Source organism: Lepidochelys kempii, chromosome 18 (assembly GCF_965140265.1).
Source record: "Lepidochelys kempii isolate rLepKem1 chromosome 18, rLepKem1.hap2, whole genome shotgun sequence".
Classification (NCBI taxonomy): Eukaryota; Metazoa; Chordata; order Testudines; family Cheloniidae; genus Lepidochelys; species Lepidochelys kempii.
The window spans coordinates 23,086,766-23,102,905 of NC_133273.1; the positions used below are offsets into that span (position 1 = coordinate 23,086,766).

A 16,140-nucleotide genomic window follows, 5' to 3' on the forward strand; every position below is an offset into this window, starting at 1 on the left:
TCTTCAAAGGGACACATGGCCAGCCCAGTACCACCATAAGAATGGCAACTCAGACAGAAGGAAGGGCAGGGAAGAGAAAAACATTTTGTATGGTTTAATGCTTCAGCTTCACAAAGCTTTAGAGACTAACTCTCAACATCACTCCAAGGTAACAGTTTTAATTTAAATTACAGCAATGGGGGGGATAGGGGTGGGGAAGGAAGATGAGCCATGCCACACCACAAAAGTCAAGTCTCGGTTTGAAATGAGGGAACTGCACAGGCAACAGATTCTCTGAAATATTCTAGCAGAGTCAAAACTGGCTGGAAAACCCACTTCCTACAGATGTTTAAGATCCCCCATGCATTCATAGTGTCAGTCCTTCACCCTCTCTGCTCTCAGCCTGAAAAACTCCCCACTCCAGCAGAGGGCAGAATACTTTGGGCAGTTAAGACTTAGGTTGCAGTAGGTATTTAATGTATTGTTGTAAAATGTTCTCTGGAGGCTGTATTAAGGACACTGCCCAAATAAAGTAGGGTGAGATTTATCTTCTCTATCATCCACAATGATTCCACCACCACTCTTTTACTACTGCAGCCCAGGAAGGGGAAAAGAACTTTATAGTTCCTTTGTCAATAGATATTTAATGAATTTTAAAGTCATGTATCTCGATATTTCATTTTTTTTTTTTTTTTTTTTTTTTTAAGTCTGACAGCATAAAAGGGCAGTTACTGGGTAAAATTTTCAAAGCCAAATAGGGTATTTAGCCACAGAACTCCACTCAGATTAAGAGGAGTTGTGGCAAAATCTTTGTCAGCGTTGAAAATCTCAACCCCCTATAACTAAAAAAATTATGCCATAGCTAAGGACCTTATTAAAACAAAGCAAGGCCAGTGAGTTACATGAACACCGGAGAATATTAGGCCTAGGCTTTACTTACCTTAAAAGTGTTGTATCACGGGATAAATCCTGATCCCAGCGATGATCTTTTCCAGACCGCTTACCAAACTTCAGTGTAGAATATTTTAATCAAGCTATAAAGCCTCTGAAAAGAGACCATTAAGTATTGCTGTACTTGGAGCATCACTATAATGAAGAGGAAATCTCAATTCTCCAATAAAAGGAGAAAACTTAATATCCCCTTCATGAGGAACCTCAGATTTTCTGAACAAATTCTCTGAATTAAGAGTAATGAGAGAAAATTTCTGATAGTGGGGGGTGAACATTATTCTTATAATGTAAACTGTAAACCTTATCTATGAAGTAGATCGATATGAAGAAGTAGGCTTTAGAGTGATCCCTATGTAATCTGAACAACTGGAAGAGCGGCCGATATCTAGAGTTTGGAAAACACAAAAAATGTTAACATTTTTTCCCCACATTTTATTGAAGGAAATTTAATGTACAAAATATTTCCAGATCCACATGCATTTAATCCTCCTCTTCCTCCTCTTCTTCATCCTGGTTAATCTGGAAGTATCGCAATTCATAGCTTTCCTTGCTATTGGCAACTACACGCAGCCAGTCACGCAAGTTGTTTTTCTTCAGATATTTCTTAGTGAGGTACTTCAGATATCTGTGGAAAGAAGGCAGCCAATAATTGAACTGAAGACTCTATAAAAATTACTCGTTCTACATTACATGCTCCTAAAATCTTGTGTGCTATTTAATTGAATTTCCCTACCTTGCATTATTTAATAGTGGCTTTCATTTTCACCTCTGATAACAAAAAACAGGAGTTTGTCTTAACATTTTCCTCACGCTTTATAAGAAAATGATGATAAGATTGGCTGTAATGATGTAGATTGTAACGTGCCATTTTACTTTTTCAGAAACAAAGAAAATGTGTAGGTTGAAAGTGTTTTTGCATTTTCACGTCTGCAACGTTTGCCTAATAGCAGCATTTAATATTGTCTTTTCTGAAGATACTCCCCTGTGGGACCCTACCACTAACTCACCTTAAAAGGACAAATTGTCTCTTCCATTAATGTTTTGACAAGCAGTTTTAAAAACAATTTTTCTTAAAAGAAAAACTGTCACCTTTGTGAGAAATTACATTCCTGCAAGGCAAGCCAAAAAGCATGATATTACTGCAGAAGTATTGTATTACTTGTATTACTCACAACAGTGACTGAGAAAGTAAAGCAATTCACTATGAGAGGATGGCCAAGTTACACAATGTCACAGCCCCAAACCAGTAAACACAAAACACGTTTTAGAAGAGGGCACCTACAAGACAAAGAATGCTCTCTCAATACAAAAGGAAAGCACATTTAACCTTCCATTCCACCCAAGCTTAGACACCATGAGCCAACTTCTATAGGCCTTACTTTAGCAAAACTCCCTTTGGAATCACTGAAGTAAAAACAGCAGAATGACATGCATTAAAACCAGAGGATTCTGAGAATGAGACACTATGAATCACAGAATCAATCTTGTGTAACAGAGGTATGCCACACAATGCAGAAAGGCTAGCCATTCTCTTCCTCTCTCAAAACCAAACCAAGAAACAACAAGAGAAAAAAAGATTAAGTTAAATTTCTGTGGTATCAAATAAAGTTTAACCAGAGAAGCTGTAAAACCTCTCAGAGAGAAATGGACCAACTGACATTTTTCAATTCTTTACTAAGTCATTATTGCAGTAGTGCTCAGAACGTGCTAGGTTCTGTGTTGACATGCAGGAGACTCTCCCTGCCTTGAAGACCATACAATCTTAAAAGGACAACACAAAAGGGTAGGCGAAAGGTAGGCAACATATATGCAAAATAATCAGGGGATGTGTACGAACACATTTTATATATAAAAACATGGAACTAAGTCTCAAGCTTCCCCTCAGCCTAGTCCCTGCTAATTTTGGAAGAGTAAAAACATATATAGCTTTTAAGTGGGTCTAGAAAAATGAGTCTTTAGGATCTGATTGAGAAAAGGGTGGAGGTTGGGCAAATAGGATGAAAGGGCGTTCCAGGTACAAGGCATAAAGATGACAAAAGACACAACAGGAGGGTATCAAAGCTAGCATTGTTGGCAGATGGGGACAAAAGGAACTAGAAAGTAGACAAGGTCAATAGTGTAGGTAGGGACTGCTCAGTGTAAGGCCTCGAAGAGACAACTATTGTATGAAAGATACACTGGAAGATGTTTAACTGCTAAAAGTCAATGATTTTAAGTACTTTGCTGACCAACAGATAAGACATTTAAATGTATTTCTAATGTATTGGTAGTTTATACATTTTCCCCCCAAAGATGTTTTTTCATAATTTAGACTTCTTTGAATGATTAATATTGTGTCATTACTAGACTATCCTTTAAAAGGAAGGAATTCATTTAATTTATTTTCCACTTCAATATTCAAAAAATTCTCTCAGCAGCCTAATCAGCTATTTAGAAAATTAGCCCCAAACAAATGAGGTATCAGTTTCTATTTCAGAGTGTGCATATGTCTTCATTTAAATATTAGTACCAAATACTAAATGTAATCATGATAAATGTAAATTGGTCATCTGTTAATCACTAATTTCTGAAGACTTCATATGAAGTTTAAAATATTAGCACCTACACAAGTAATGAGAATACTAAGAAAACCATGTTTCGGAGGGAATTAAAATCTGCACATAGATGTTACTAAATAAATTCAACTTCAGGCTTTTAAAAAAAACTATTTAAAAATTCACAAGTACCTACTATACCCTGATATGAACTGACTAGTGTGTCAACCAGAGAAAATCAAGGACCAAAGCATCAGTAGGATTAAAAAAGGTTAATACACAAACCATCCACTACAGAGGGTATATAATAACTTAAATACATGCAACATAAAATCTACTAAATTAAAATTTTCAACAACTGGTAACAGAAAGGAGGATACTGTTGATACACAGCAAGTGATCAAAGTGCATTTAAAGGTCACTTTTGCATGGAATTTTATTAAAAATTGGACCTATGCACCCTTTTTGCTTGTTGTTTCTTCTGCTTTTATTTTAGCCATAGAAATATCAATTATCTGAATTCTGGCCTTCCCAGTTCATTCTGGAGGGTCTATCAGATAACTCAATATGTATATAATGACAGGTTTCAGAGTAACAGCCGTGTTAGTCTGTATTCGCAAAAAGAAAAGGAGTACTTGTGGCACTTTAGAGACTAACCAATTTATCTGAGCATAAGCTCAAATAAATAAATAAAGCTGTAGCTCACGAAAGCTTATGCTCAAATAAATTGGTTAGTCTCTAAGGTGCCACAAGTACTCCTTTTCTTTTTATGTATATAATGCACACCTACTCAACTAACTGAAAGGGTGAGCAAGGTGAACCTGGAACAAATGCTTCCTTTCACCAAAACGTTATTCACTCATGTTAACCAGGCATTAAAAAGAGACTTAAAATAGTAACTAAAAATCAGTTCTTCAATTGTTCAACTTTCACTGTCTGGAGTTATGTGATATCAAGACTTCATTGGTTCTCCAGGTTTCAGAAAAGCTTCCAAGGCAGACAAGACTTGAACTTCTAATGTAAAAAGAAAGCAGAAAAAAAAACACCTTTAAGACACCTTTCAGACCCTCTCAAGGCATCACTGAGAAGCCGAAAGGTGTCACTCTTAAGGTGTGAAATGGCTGTCAACTGGGCAGAGTATTTGCATTTTATGTTAAATGGAGGATTGCTGAGATTTCCAAAGCTAGCCTATTATGTCAGTAAAAGGCATAACCCAGCAATTAAATTATAGCAGGTTACCAACAGAAATGTATCCACCAAATATTTCTTGTAACTCTTATGTCCTACCATGTACCAAAGGATTTTACTTCAAACATCTGCAAATTGTTTTAAGTGTCAAGAACTTAAATTGGTCATAAACAACCTCTTTGAAAAATAGTTTACTTATCAAAATAAAGAGGTAGCCGACCAGCCTTGACATGGCAATGGGCCACCTAATTCATAGGGACAGGCTGAACTAAATACTCTAAACAGAAAAGTAATAACTTGTCATATATATTTCTACCTACTGGCACTTAAGTTTGTATTAAGTGCAATCTTAGCTCCGCTGATGAGAATGGTAAAACTCCTACTGACTTCAACAGAACAAAGATGTTACTCATTGTATTGAGTTATCTGATAGACCCTCCAGAACGAACTGGGAAGGCCAGAATTCAGATAATTGATATTTCTATGGCTAAAATAAAAGCAGAAGAAGAAACAAGCAAAAAGGGTGCATAGGTCCAATTTTTAATAAAATTCCATGCAAAAGTGACCTTTAAATGCACTTTGATCACTTGCTGTGTATCAACAGTATCCTCCTTTCTGTTACCAGTTGTTGAAAATTTTAAATTAGTAGATTTTATGTTGCATGTATTTAAGTTATTATATACCCTCTGTAGTGGATGGTTTGTGTATTAACCTTTTTTAATCCTACTGATGCTTTGGTCCTTGCTGCTCTGGCATTGCTTTGGTCCTTGCTGCTCTGGCATGCAGCGTGCTGTGCTCCACCTAGTTACCACACCCCACTCCAAATGTGGCTGTATTTCAGTTGGTCTGTATGGACAATTAAGCACTTTCCGCTCCATTGGGATGAAAGGCCCTGTAGAAATGTAAATACTACTGCTCCGATATATTGGTTACTAGCATTTTTGAAAGCTACCATGTCTGTTTCTGCATAATCCAGCAGAAATTTAACACTGTCAAAACACTCACATGCTTAATCTAGATCTGACGATTAAAGTTGTCCAGTGATTCAGGTTGTTTGTGAATTTCTACTGTATCCTTTTCAAATGTGGTTATGGCCAAAAAATCATTTGAAAGGTATGTCCTACTTTTAACCTCACTTATTTTATACAATTTACAAGTCAAAACAAGATTGTACATCCAAGCAACTAAATGGAACCAAGTTCAGCTGGGTCCTGATGTTAGTTCCTTGCTTCCAGGAATGCTGCTGTTACATTCTAGAAGGATGGTAACTGATGCAGGATTTGAGGAGACAGAAGAGGAGCATATTAGAATGGTTCCAGTCAGCGTATTTTTAGACATGCCTGCTTTGTTATATATGCAATCAGAGGTTTCAATCAATTTAATAAAATTACCAAAAACATGTTGTGGGAAGCGTAACAATGCTCACTTTGTAAAATGGTATCTCCATGTTAAATAGAGATAACTGATTGCATTGCTGCATAATGTAATTATTGTTTTGTCTCTGATATTACATGGCAAAGATTTATAAACCTGTTAACTTCCTAAATAAAAAAGAAATAGTTCCACTGAATAATTAAAATGTATGTCTCCCAGTAATTTTTGGCCTTTACCTGCTTTTTTTTAAAATAATTTTTAGGGGACAGTATAAAGGTGGGGTGGGAGGCTGAAGTCCGGTAGGATGACCAGGAAATGGAAGATTATATAGTAGTGGGAATCATCTGGATTGTTTTAATTTCTAGCCTTATTTTGAGATATTTTAGGAGGTTGTAGAACTGTTGTATAAAAAAAAGTTTTTTGTTAGGCGTCAGCTGCACACCACTGAAATATCTTCCACCGTAAAACTCTAACGAAGGTTTTTGTTTAGGAACAGAAATACAGTCACTATGCATAACCACACGTGCAGTTCACCAGTGGAGCTGAAAGCCATTTCCCAAATCCTCTCCAAGACAGACCTGTCTTGACTTGTTTTCAACTTGTAGTAATGAGACGTAAGATTGTCTAATGCATTAATATTTAATGGCAGAGATTCTGAGGACCCAGAGGATCAGAGTTAGGCATAAAAAAGAAAGCATTAGGAAAGAAGTGTTATGAATGTGATGCTTGTCAATTAGGAAAGTGACCTGCCTCTTGGTGACACACTCGAGTTCTAAACAAAGTGAGAGAGAACTCTCCTAGTGGTATAACTGTTCAAATTGTCATCATCGGTGTCTTTTAAATTGTCACTCTAAAAGACCAAACCATGGTCTTCCTACAGTAAATTTAGCAAAAGGTACAGAACAACAATCGTGAACTGTGAAGTCCTCATAGGGAGTCAGAAGGGACCATCATGATCATCTCATCTGACCTCCTCCACATTGCAGGCCACAGAACATCACCCACCCACTTCTGTAATAGACCCCTAACCTCTGGCTGAGTTGCTGAAGTCCTCACATCATAATTTAAAGATTTAAAGTTACATGGAATCCACCAATTACACTAGTTTAAACCTGCAAGTGACCCTGTGCCCCATGCTGCAGAAAAAGGCAAAAAACCACCAGGGTCTCTGCCAATGTGACCTGAGGGAAAATTCCTTCCTGACCCCAAATATGGCTATCAGTTAGACCCTGAGCGTATGGGCAAGACCCAGCAGCCAGACACCTGGGAAAGAATTCTCTGTAGTAACTCAGAGCCTTTTCAATGTAGTATCCATTGGAGATATCTGCTGCTAGTAGTAGATCCTCTAATCTACTGAAGCCTATTCACTTATCTACAGAATAGGTATAGCATAGACAGCAGCCACAAACACGTTCTCACTACCCTCTTCGCTAACACAAGTCAAGGCTGACCTAGAGGGCAGGAAGTTCAAACTCCATAGACCCTTAGCTGAGACTGCCAAAAGGGGGCCAAACAGCATCAATGGTGACTGATGTTTGTTGTACCAACATCAGTACATTAGAATCTGGACTGTGACATCATAAATACCACTGAAATCTGATGGCTGTTGTCATTACCAACCTGAGATTGATTGGAACTAGCCTTCCAGAGAGAAAAGCTTTGTATCCCACTCCTTAACCCCTTTAGCTAGACATTCCCTTTACATTATTCCAATAAATTTACACTGCCTCCTCTCCCTTACCTCTTGGAAAATGGCACCTCTGAAGTTACAGTAATTTTGCTCTTGCTTCTCTCAATGGTCACCACACCTCCACCCAGATTACCAGCTTTTCCATTCACTTTGATTCGTTCCTGCAAGAACTGCTCCTGCAAAATAAGGGTAAGATTTGTTAGTCAGAGTTATAGCCATAAAGTCTCTCTGCCTCGAATGGCAAAATGTCTCCACTAACTTCCGAGCATCCAAAACATAAGATTGAAGAGCATTTTCCCCCAATTTACTTTAACCAAAAGCCAGACAAGTTTTAAAGTGACTTCCTCACACATCAAACATTGAAAGCAAATGATTACTATATTCCTCCCAAAGACTTAGACCCGGAACCTACAAAGATTAATATGATTAGTCCTACTGGCCTAAATGGGACTACCCAGGTACCTAATATTAAGCATATGCACAAATCATTGCAGAATCACGGTTATAGTGAGCAACACCCATCAGGCCTTTGATGCTTGGACGTATTCACCAGTCTTAGGTATTCATCTTTCTGGATATCTGACAAAAATAAGGTTATAAGGATTCAAGTTCCTACAAAGGTTTAAACCACAATAAAGAGGAAACTTAATGGCCACCTTTATAAAACTTACTTTCCTAATTTCACATCTCACATTTAGTGATAAAGAGCATACAAAAAGGATTCTAAAAGATTGTAGTGATATAAGAATCCTACCAAAGTGTCTCATACACATTTCAGCTAGCCCATTTCCCTTTGAAATCCCATAAACCACTATGCAGCCATCAAAAAAAATATAGCAGTGGCCATCTTCTCTGCAAAGTATATCCAGTTGGAGGCTCCACAACCAATAACAAAATAGTGATCACGAAGAAACTAGAAGGTGTCTAAGTTATAAATTTGAAATTCTAGTATTTTACCAGGATGTCAAAGTTATAAAAAATCTGAAGTCTGATGACCTTCAGTATTCTATTATAATCCTAATGGGATGATCAGCTCAGCTCGCTGAATCAACAACAGACACCTACATTTCTGATAAGGACTTCAATAAATTAAAAAGGCACTGAGCTGCACTCGAACGGCACTGTTCCACCCAATCACCTCCATCACCTTGTATCATTTTATTTTTGATCTATGAAATGGGTATAGTATAAAAAAGTGTTTAAACTCGAAGTCTTAAATAAAGTTACATAGTAATCATTGGACAATACACCATGAATAAAAAATATTTACACATTCAGAACTACATTTTATAAAAAAAAAAATACAGGGCTGTTGAAAAAGTTCCCAGTACTTCCAAGAAATGTCAGTGTTACAAACAATTCTAGTATTTCCCACAATGATCCTGATCAGCAGGCATTAAATTAGCAAACCAATAGAAAATATAGTTGATCAAAGTCAGAACTATATGGCCTAGTTTCTAAAGCCACTTGTTGGTTTAGGATTAATGACTGCATTTGTAGCGAGCCCACAGAATACAGGACATTTCACAGTTATTTATATGAAGGTAATTCAAAGAAAGTAGACAATTCAGTTCAAGAATATTCCAACACAACACTAGAAACTGCCCTCCACAGACCTGAGAAGCCACAACATAACTCAGTAGCCAGAAACGTCTGTTGTAAAGAGTTAGGCCTGGTCTACACTACAGAGTTAAGTCGACGTAAGGCAGTTTACATCAACCTAACTCTGTAAGCATATACACTAAAATGTAGCTCCCAGCAATGTAACTTGCCACAACACTAACTTAATAACTCCATCTCCGCAAGAGGTATAGTGCTTAAGTCGTGTCGGCGTAGACCAGTGGTTCTCAACCTATATACCATTGTGGGCTGCATCCAATACTACCTGTATGGCCCTGAGGATATCACATGGTCCGCAACTGTGTGCTGACTGGGCCACAGGTTGAGAACCACTGGTGTAGACACTGTGTTGCTTACATCAACTGTTGCTGCCTTTCAGAAATTGTCCCGCAATGCCCCAGGCTGGCAGTTAAATTGGTGCAAGTGCTCCTGGATGTGCACCACCGACACAAGGAGCATAGCATAAACGTGTAAAACCAATTCAATTACTGCGGTGGCTGTACATCGACATAACACAGGGCATGTCTACACATACAGGTCTGCAGTACCACCACTGCAGCACCTCTGGTGAAGACACTATGCCGACGGGAAAGAGCTCTCCTGTCAGTATAATAAAACCACCTCAACGTGTGGCAGAAGCTATGTCAATGGGAGAAGTGCTCCCAATGACATAAGCGCCAGTGTGGACAGCGCTATATCGGTGTAATTTATGTCGTTTGCGGGGGAGGTTTGTTTGAGCAATATAAGTTCTGCCAACATAAGCTTTAGTGTAGACATAGTCTTAGGTTGATTTAAATTTGCAGTGCAGAACAGCTATCCAAGAGAGATCCCGATCAACACAACAGAGAATTTATGTTAAGTAAATCCACTTTAAAATTTGTTTTTTTTATCCCAGAAGGATGCTAGCACTGTTTGAAAATGCTTTCCCTGGCTACATATAGCAACCCAACAGTGCTAAAACTATTCTACAAACTTACATTAGGCAAAACTAGTGCAACGAACAGCCCAAACTTTCAACTTCAGCATAGAACCTATGCTTTTTACAGAAGGTTGCAATGGTTGGTTATAATACCTGGGAGAGAGTCTTTAGTCCTGACCACCTGAAGCCTCCAAAGCACTGGCCTCCCAGCTGCACAAAGGTTCAGTTGTCCTAATTTCATTACACAATGTTTGCTTCACATCTGGAAGTAAGCCTAAAGCCCTTGTTCCCAGCATTATGGGATAAGCGAGTCACATGCCCCAGAAAACACAGTACAACCAAAGGTGTACTTTGTGCTATGCATGGACTTGCCTGTTGTGTGGACACAGTAAACCACTTCAAGAGAACCAGACAGACAATTTATGCTATTAATGTCACCACAATTTTCAGAATAGCAGCTGTGTTAGTCTGTATTCACAAAAAGAAAAGGAGTACTTGTGGCACCTTAGAGACCAACAAATTTATTTGAGCATAAGCTTTCGTGAGCTACAGCTCACTTCATTGGATGCATTCAGCAGTAGCTACTGCTACTCTGAAACCTGTAATTATGCAAGGCACTGAATTTGGCCGTATGGAGTGGAAACCTATCAACTTCATGAAAAAACTTGTACAGATACAGACAGACATCATCTTCCTTTTCAAATGCAAACAGACGGACATCGTACCAAAAGGACTGAAGGTAAAAAATCTATTACAATCTACATACCTCACAGACTATGCTGACAGCTTGTGCCACACAGTCCACTGAATGCATCCGATGAAGCGAGCTGTAGCTCACGAAAGCTTATGCTCAAATAAATTTGTTGGTCTCTAAGGTGCCACAAGTACTCCTTTTCTTGTCACCACAATGGTCTTCTCACTTAAGGTCAAATTCTGCACTGACTTCACATCATTCATGTCCTCATCTATCATCACTGACTTAAGTTATTACAACAGGTGCAAACTGGAACAAATATGAACCCTACATGTAGAATCACAAGAAATCCTGCCATATTTAACTGGAGTCTCACACTTCATGCATCAGTTATTGTTCGGCCATGACCACACCAGCAAAATACTAATAGTTTCCCTTCAGTCAAGGCTGAACAAAATGTGTGTATATGGCTTCCAATGTCAAATGTGACAGGACTGCTAATATAGACAGAGTATTAGACTTCATCTTGACTAAATAAAATGGTCAAATGTAAATCAATCTAAGACAGCATGTATTAGCTAAGCATAAATGAAGCTCAACCTTTTCACCCTAGTGTATATGTAGAGCAACACCTTGTAGCTTGATTTAGCTGGCCCTGTTCTACCCTAGGGTAAACGTGACAATTTTTCAGACAAAACAAAGCCTAAGAGACAATCTAAATGCCTATGGAACTTCTAAAAGTTTTGCCGTAAAACACTAGTCTAACAAAAGGTTTTGTCATACACTCAGGCTTGGACTATGCTACCCAGGGAACATACAATTAGTGTGATTTAAAGCCAGCATGGAAAGGGTTTGCCTTACTATTCCAGAAGAGCAGCCAGGGTCTGAAAGGTGCTAGAAGCAAATATGGTTCCTTTCATGAGAATCATGCATTAACTTTGCAAAGTTCCACTTAGCTGCCAGCCCAAGGTGAGTGAAATCAAAATTTACCAATTCTCAATGCCAAGCACTAACCAGTGCCCACCCTTTTAACAACATCTCATCTACAGTAAGATTTTTAGATAAATCCCAACATTGCTTCTCTATTGGTAATAGTCACAGTAGAAACCCTGCTGTAGATCAGCTTCTATAGCCACCTGCCTTTGAATGCCATACAATGAAACCCTGCTCAAAGCAGATCTGTACAGGAGCCTTCGCAACACAAGGTTTCCCACCACAGCACTGCATTGCGAGAAACTTTTTGCCAAACCTAGCATAGGTAAGGCTTTAAAGGTGGTGATACTGTTGCCACTAACTGCAGCTTAAGGGGGAGGAGACAACTGGAAAGAGAGAAGGAAAGTTCCCAACAGGGTGGGAAACAGGCTCAGGAAATAGAGGTTTATAGTTAGCAGTGGCTATGACCAAGCAGGCCAACAACACTGATGTACACCTTTGGGGATATGAGAGAACGTTAGAGAGTGATGCATGGAAGGGAAGAACAAGTCAGTGGATTTTTGCTATAATAAATATATTTTCATAATCATTGCATTTAGCTACCAAATGATTCCTTTGCTGGACCCCCTAGCGGCAAACGCCATTACAGTTAAAGCCACGCTGACGGTAGAGCATTTAAAACTTACGAAGTTGGCTGCGTCCATGATTCCATCTTCGACGGGATGGGTGCAGTCCAGAGTAAATTTTAGGACCTGCTTCTTTTTTTTACCACCTTTCGTCGCAGGCTTCTTCTGCGAAGTCAGAAAGAAATGAAGTGAGACGGGTTGCGCATGCCAAAATGAAGGGATAGCTCAGTGGTTTGAGCATGGGCCTGCTAAACCCAGGGTTGTGAGTTCAATCCTTGAGGGGGCCATTTAGGGATCTGGGGCAAAAATTGGGGATTGGCCCTGCTTTGAGCAGGGGGTTGGACTAGATGACCTGCTGAGGTCCCTTCCCACCCTGATAGTCTATGACTCTATGAACCTTCGGCCGGGGCACGAGCCGCAGCGGCCTGTCGTAGCAGCAGGGAGGGCGACAGGAGGGCAGAGCTCGTTCGCCGCGCTGCCAGGCCCCGGAGACACTGGCACCCCCCGGACGGGCCACGCAGCCAGGGCAGGGGGACAGGACCGCGCGGCGCCCGGCTCCGACGGCTGCCCCAAGCCCCCCAGCCTCGGGAGCCAGCCCGGCGCCTCCGTGCGGCCGCGAGGCGGGCGCCGCCGGGGAGCTCCCGGCCTGCAGCGCCCAGAGCCCGGGGGAGGGGGCGGCGCCGCAGGAGGCGCCGGGACGCGGGGGGGCTCCTAGGCCGGCCAGGCCGCGGCGGGAAAGAGGCCCCCGGCGCGGCCCCCCGGGCCCTCAGGAAGCGGCGGCGGGAGCAGGAGGGCTCGCGGCCTCCCCCGGCACCCGCCCCGCAGCGCGCGCCCGGCCGGCCCCGCGGCCACCCCCGCGCCAGGGGAGCCGAGCGGCCGGGGCTCGGAGCCCGCGGGGAGGCCGGCCCGGGCCCGGCGTGGCTGGACACTCACCACAGGCGCCATGGCGGCTGCAACGAGAGGAGCAGAAAGGGAGGGCGGCGCGACGCGCATGCGCCAAATCACCCGTGTGCATCTGGCGCATGTGCCGACTACACCCCCCGCGTGCGTCTCGCGCAAACGCGCATGTGCCACCCGCCCACCCCACCCCCGAAGCACGCAGAGCGCAGGCCATGCCGGCCAAGCACTGAGCGAAGAGATTTCCCCCGGCCGCCACCCCTTAGCCATCTGCATCTCTGGGATCGATTAGCGCTACCTGTGCAGGGACTGGGAACCGGACCCGTCCCCTGCCTCTCAGGCGGTGGGGGATCTGGCAGGGGGCGGGGCCTGGCAGGGGGGGGATCGGAGGGTAGCAAGGGCTGGGGGGTGGATCTGGGAAGGGAGCAGGGGCCTGGCTGGGGGGGGGGGGGGTGGATCTGGGAAGGGAGCAGGGGCCTGGCTGGGGGGGGGGGGTGGATCTGGGAAGGGAGCAGGGGCCTGGCGGGGGGGGGGGATCTGGCAGGGGGGGGGATCGGAGGGTAGCAAGGGCTGGGGGGGGGATCTGGGAAGGGAGCAGGGGCCTGGCTGAGGGGGGGGATTTGGGAAGGGAGCAGGGGCCTGGCTGGGGGGGGGATCTGGGAAGGGAGCAGGGGCCTGGCTGGGGGGGGGGATCTGGGAAGGGAGCAGGGGCCTGGCTGGGGGGGGGGATCTGGGAAGGGAGCAGGGGCCTGGCGGGGGGGGTGGATCTGGGAAGGGAGCAGGGGCCTGGCTGGGGGGGGGGTGGATCTGGGAAGGGAGCAGGGGCCTGGCTGGGGGGGGGGGTGGATCTGGGAAGGGAGCAGGGGCCTGGCTGGGGGGGGGGGGTGGATCTGGGAAGGGAGCAGGGGCCTGGCTGGGGGGGGGGGATCTGGGAAGGGAGCAGGGGCCTGGCTGGGGGGGGGGGGATTTGGGAAGGGAGCAGGGGCCTGGCGGGGGGCGGGGGTGGATCTGGGAAGGGAGCAGGGGCCTGGCTGAGGGGGTGGATCTGGGAAGGGAGCAGGGGCCTGGCTGGGGGGGGGATCTGGGAAGGGAGCAGGGGCCTGGCTGGGGGGGGGGATCTGGGAAGGGAGCAGGGGCCTGGCGGGGGGGGGTGGATCTGGGAAGGGAGCAGGGGCCTGGCGGGGGGGGGGGGGATCTGGGAAGGGAGCAGGGGCCTGGCGGGGGGGGGGATCTGGGAAGGGAGCAGGGGCCTGGCTGAGGGGGGGATCTGGGAAGGGAGCAGGGGCCTGGCTGGGGGCGGGATCTGGGAAGGGAGCAGGGGCCTGGCTGAGGGGGGGATCTGGGAAGGGAGCAGGGGCCTGGCTGAGGGGGGGATTTGGGAAGGGAGCAGGGGCCTGGCGGGGGGGGGGGGTGGATCTGGGAAGGGAGCAGGGGCCTGGCGGGGGGGGGGGATCTGGGAAGGGAGCAGGGGCCTGGCTGAGGGGGGGGATCTGGGAAGGGAGCAGGGGCCTGGCGGGGGGGGGGGGGATCTGGGAAGGAAGCAGGGGCCTGGCGGGGGGGGGGGGGGATCTGGGAAGGGAGCAGGGGCCTGGCTGGGGGGGGATCTGGGAAGGGAGCAGGGGCCTGGCGGGGGGGGTGGATCTGGGAAGGGAGCAGGGGCCTGGCGGGGGTGGGGGTGTCGAGGAAGGAAGCAGGGCCCTGGCGGGGGGGGGGGGGGAGATCTGGGAAGGGAGCAGGGGCCTGGCTGGGGGGGGATCTGGGAAGGGAGCAGGGGCCTGGCTGGGGGGGGGGATCTGGGAAGGGAGCAGGGGCCTGGCTGGGGGGGGGGATCTGGGAAGGGAGCAGGGGCCTGGCTGGGGGTGGATCTGGGAAGGGAGCAGGGGCCTGGCTGGGGGCGGGATCTGGGAAGGGAGCAGGGGCCTGGCTGGGGCAGGGGATCTGGGAAGGGAGCAGGGGCCTGGCTGGGGGGGGGGGGATCTGGGAAGGGAGCAGGGGCCTGGCGGGGGGTGGGGGGTGGTGTCGAGGAAGGAAGCAGGGCCCTGGCTGGGGGGGGGATCTGGGAAGGGAGCAGGGGCCTGGCTGGGGGGGGGATCTGGGAAGGGAGCAGGGGCCTGGCTGAGGGGGGGATCTGGGAAGGGAGCAGGGGCCTGGCTGGGGGAGGGATCTGGGAAGGGAGCAGGGGCCTGGCTGGGCGGAGGCGATGGGGGGGTGTCCATGCCATGGGGAAGGAGCAGGAATGAGAGGAGGGGAGGCTTTGACCCTGGGGGCACTGAGATCTGTGTCACTGCCGAGCTTTCCCTTGGTGGGGAGCAGAGGTGGTGGCACCGTTCCCAGGGACAGGCAGTAGCGAGGGGCGCACAGTAGAGAGGGGAATCAAACCAGAGAAGCTGTAGTGCGTACAGCTTCCTGTCCCCTCAGCCCTGCGGGCCCCAAGGCAGAACTCTCATGTGGGACTCACTTCACAGCAGCTTTGGTTAATAATAATAATAATAAAAGCCACCTTTCTTCCCCGTGATTTCAGATCTCATCATAGCGTGCACATACAAATCACTTCCTCCTGTGATGAAATGCAGCCTGCTCTGGGGTGGAACGTGGCAACTGTTTAACAGCTCACAGTGACACTGCACAGTGGTCTAAGACAGGAATTTTGCCTGGGCACTGGAGCCAAAACCTCTACCCCCCAATTCATATGTGTGTGGAGTGCATAGCTCAACAAGGCCCTGATCCTGGAGAAA

At 45.5% G+C, this 16,140-nt stretch overlaps 3 protein-coding genes across 7 annotated transcripts in view; 1 reads left to right on the forward strand and 2 right to left on the reverse strand.

Moving 5' to 3' along the window:
- Positions 1–1,341: 1,341 nt before the first annotated feature.
- RPL22 (ribosomal protein L22) lies at positions 1,342–13,540 on the reverse strand. The gene is made up of 4 exons (XM_073316266.1): positions 13,442–13,540; positions 12,569–12,673; positions 7,768–7,892; positions 1,342–1,555 (listed from the first exon to the last, which is right to left on the reverse strand). The coding sequence occupies exons 1-4, from the start codon at positions 13,499–13,501 to the stop codon at positions 1,411–1,413; spliced, it is 435 nt and encodes a 144-aa protein (XP_073172367.1). The 5' UTR covers positions 13,502–13,540; the 3' UTR covers positions 1,342–1,410.
- The window catches only part of ICMT (isoprenylcysteine carboxyl methyltransferase), a 52,973-nt gene continuing 49,423 nt past the window's right edge, over positions 12,591–16,140 (reverse strand). For all 3 annotated transcript variants that reach the window (XR_012155518.1, XR_012155517.1, XR_012155516.1), the window contains one exon: positions 12,591–12,673. The gene's annotated coding sequence lies outside the window, so the exon portion shown is untranslated. The remainder of the gene's footprint in view (positions 12,674–16,140) is intronic.
- RNF207 (ring finger protein 207) overlaps positions 13,662–16,140 on the forward strand; it is a 41,721-nt gene continuing 39,242 nt past the window's right edge. For 2 of the 3 annotated variants that reach the window (XM_073316243.1, XM_073316246.1), the window contains exon 1: positions 15,628–16,140. The gene's annotated coding sequence lies outside the window, so the exon portion shown is untranslated. Of the gene's footprint in view, positions 13,749–15,627 lie in introns of those variants that run through there. The other variant, XM_073316244.1, reaches the window with a different exon arrangement.